Here is a 2,872-nt window from a genome sequence, read left to right as displayed (position 1 = left end):
TCAGAAAACAGTTCCAATCCCTATATGTCGTTAGACTCCATCGCGTTTTCTTGTTCCTACCAGGGGTAGTCGGTTTTCCACCGATCTCCTGGAGTTGGAGGCCCGCCAGATCCAAAATGAGTCCAAGATACCTCCCTTCGTTCATGTTCTGTATCGCCTTGTCTCTATAAAAAAGTCGTGTTCGACAATGCCCAGGTCTTTGTGACTGATAACTGCATTCCCTCTGTCGACTCCCACTCTTGGGTCTCGTCCAGAGCCCGCTGGACCTGCCGTGGGTCTCCCTGGATGGCGACGTCGTCTGAGTAGAGGGTCGGTAGGGCCCCTTGGGCAGCTATTCTGGTCGCCAAGGCGTCCATCACAAAGAGGAAGAGGACAGGGGATAAGCACCCTCTTTGAGGGACGCCCCTCGTAGTGCAGAATGGCGATGAGATTGTGTCCTATCTTGATCATGTTGCGTGTCGATGATAGTTTGAGAAGTATCGCCGATGTCAGTGATTGCCTCAGACCAACTCTTTTTAGGTAGGTGGCGATGTGATGTTTATCCACCGTGTCAAAAGCCGCAGTCAGATCGAGGCAGACCGTGTCGAGTCCCCGTCTGATCCCACCGTCCACCTGTTTCACCGCCGTCAGGATCCGCCTGCCCGGGATGTAGGCGAACTGAGCGGCATGGGGCTGGTACGCGCCCAGTAGGTACCTCAGTAGTGAGGCTTCTACTACATTGCGCACGTGCGAGAGGATCGACACTGGTCGGTAGGATGCCGGTTCTGAGGCTGCTTTCGCCGGCTTCAGAAGCGGCCTGACGATGGCCTCTGTCCACCTTTCGGGTAGAGTGCCCTCGCTGATGCTCCAGCGGAGCAGGCCTAAGATGATTCTTGCATGAGTCGATGGTGCCAGCTTGAGGAACTCCACCCTAATGGCGTCTGTTCCCACGGCTTTGTTCGTTGGGGCAGCTCTAATTGACTTTTCCAGGCTCTCCAGGAAGTCCTTAGGTAGGGGGTCATCGGTCGGTTCGGCTAGGCTAACTGCTACTGGTCCCGAGCGCAGCTGGAGGAATCGCCTAAAGTCGTCGGGCGCCAGGTGTTGCCCTAGTGCCGCCTTCTCAGCATGGGCGCCCGTCCAGCTTCTGATTCTTCTGGCTGTTTCCGCCGAGCTCAGAGGCTCCGCTCGCATTGTCTGTTCTCCCACCAGGCGCCTCCTTCGGCGCACTAGCGATCTGAGCTTGCGTCTGAACGACGTGGCAAGTGTCGCATCCCCACGCCTCAGCGCTCGCCTCTTGCATTCGGCTGTCTCCTCGATTTCTCTGTCCAGAGGGCTCCCCTTAGGGTAGGGGTACCGTGTCTTCCGTTGAAAGGGTTGCGTGACAAATCTCTCGTAGGCCTCGTAGGCATCATCGAGTGTGGTCTGTCTGTCCGTGATTCGCCTCTCAATCCTTTGGCCTTCGCGGTTGTACCAGTCTTTGGCTAGCTGGCATCTTCTTTTGTCGTTCAGGGTTGCCGTCTCTGGGAGAGATCGGCATCCCTCTACTACCGTGATGCAGAGAGGTCTGTGTCCATTCTCTTCCAGCATTTCCACGGGACGCACGTGCACCCCCCGACCATCGCAAGGTCAATCGTCGACTTTCCCGTCCTCGCCCCCACCTGTACGAAGGTGGGTTTTGGTGGGGTCACAATGGTCCATCCTTTCGCGGCCGCCCTTTTCGCTAGAAGCCTACCGCGCGGTTTGTCCACCGTGCACCAGTCTTTGTGTCTGCGTTGAAGTCCCCCACGAGTAGCCCCCTTCTGTAGGGCGATCTAGGAGTGCTGACATCGCGGACGCAGGAGTTTGAGGTGAAATGTACACCCCGCCTATGATCGTGTTGTCTATTTGGATGACGATCAGCTCCATAAGGTAGGTCCTTGTGTTTTCAGGTGAGGCATATTTAAGCAGTGGTAAATATTTGAGGTCTTGTCTAACCCAGCATAGGGTTCCCCCCCTCCTGGTGGAAGTCTCCTGAATCCATATTTGGTGGAATCCTCTCGGAGGTTGAATCGTAGTTTGTCTACATTCGAAGAGGAGTGCGACGTCCGGGCCGCACTCTCCCATTAGCTCTTCTACCTTCGCGCGACTGGTCTGGAGATCGTCCACATTCCAGTATAAGATATTCAAGTCTTTTAGTTCATCGGTGCTCTACGGTGTTTGGGTTCATGCGTAGGTCCAGTAGTGGTTGGAGCAGGGGTGCTCTCGATCGTGCTGTCCCAGATTGGTCCAGCAGTGGTAGGAGCAGAGGTGCTCACAGTCGTGCTGTCGTCAGTGACCGGTCCAGCAGTGATGGGAGCCGAGGCGCTCTCGATCGTGCTGCCACCTGTGACGGGTTCCGCAGTGGTAGGAGCCGAGGTGCGAATTGGTCCAGCGGTAGTCGGAGCAGAGGTGCTCTCTCTCTTGCTGTCCGAAATCGGTCCAGCCGTGGTAGGAGCAGAGGCGCTCTCTCTCGTGCTGTCAGAAATCGGTCCAGCAATGGTAGGAGCTGAGGTGCTTTCGCTCGTGCTGTCAGAAATTGGTCCAGCAGTGGTCGGAGCAGAGGTGCTCACGGTCGTGCTGTCAGGAATCGGTCCAGCAGTGGTCGGAGCAGAGGTGCTCACGAGCATGTTGTCCGAACTACGTCCAGCTGTGGTGGGAGCAGAGGTGATCACGGTCATGCTATCAGAAATCGGTCCAGCCGTGGTCGGAGCAGAGGTGCTTTCGCTCGTGCTGTCAGAAATTGGTCCAGCAGTCGTAGGAACAGAGGTGCTTCAAATTTTGGAGGCACCCGCAAAAAGTGCCAGATGATTCATGGTCCTGGAAACCAGTGCAGAGTCTTAGGAAATCGCATCATAAAGGTGCTTAAACCGTACAA

General features: G+C 55.9%; 2 protein-coding genes across 3 annotated transcripts; one reads left to right on the top strand and one right to left on the bottom strand.

Moving 5' to 3' along the window:
• Positions 1 to 141: 141 nt before the first annotated feature.
• Positions 142 to 1,566, bottom strand: KVP18_003433 (uncharacterized protein; the record flags this gene model as incomplete). Of its 2 annotated transcripts, XM_067955169.1 has the most annotated exons (2): positions 165 to 298; positions 360 to 1,566. In XM_067955169.1, 2 exons carry the CDS (start codon positions 1,564 to 1,566, stop codon positions 165 to 167), a joined length of 1,341 nt encoding a protein of 446 aa, XP_067810073.1. The 2 variants fall into 2 exon arrangements, with proteins under 2 accessions (XP_067810074.1, XP_067810073.1); XM_067955170.1 differs by having other exon boundaries at positions 142 to 1,566.
• Positions 1,567 to 2,307: 741 nt separating this feature from the next.
• On the top strand, positions 2,308 to 2,805 carry KVP18_003432 (uncharacterized protein; the record flags this gene model as incomplete). The annotated part of the gene is made up of 1 exon (XM_067955168.1): positions 2,308 to 2,805. The coding sequence occupies one exon, from the start codon at positions 2,308 to 2,310 to the stop codon at positions 2,803 to 2,805; it is 498 nt and encodes a 165-aa protein (XP_067810072.1).
• Between the last annotated feature and the right edge of the window lie 67 nt (positions 2,806 to 2,872).

This window comes from the organism of the source record quoted next (assembly GCF_019968955.1).
Source record: "MAG: Porospora cf. gigantea A chromosome Unknown PgA_NODE_3094_length_2872_cov_338.835, whole genome shotgun sequence".
NCBI classification, from domain to species: Eukaryota; Apicomplexa; class Conoidasida; order Eugregarinorida; family Porosporidae; genus Porospora; species Porospora cf. gigantea A.
The sequence above is the reverse complement of the archived record's forward strand: the minus strand, read 5'-3'. Positions and strand labels throughout refer to the sequence as shown.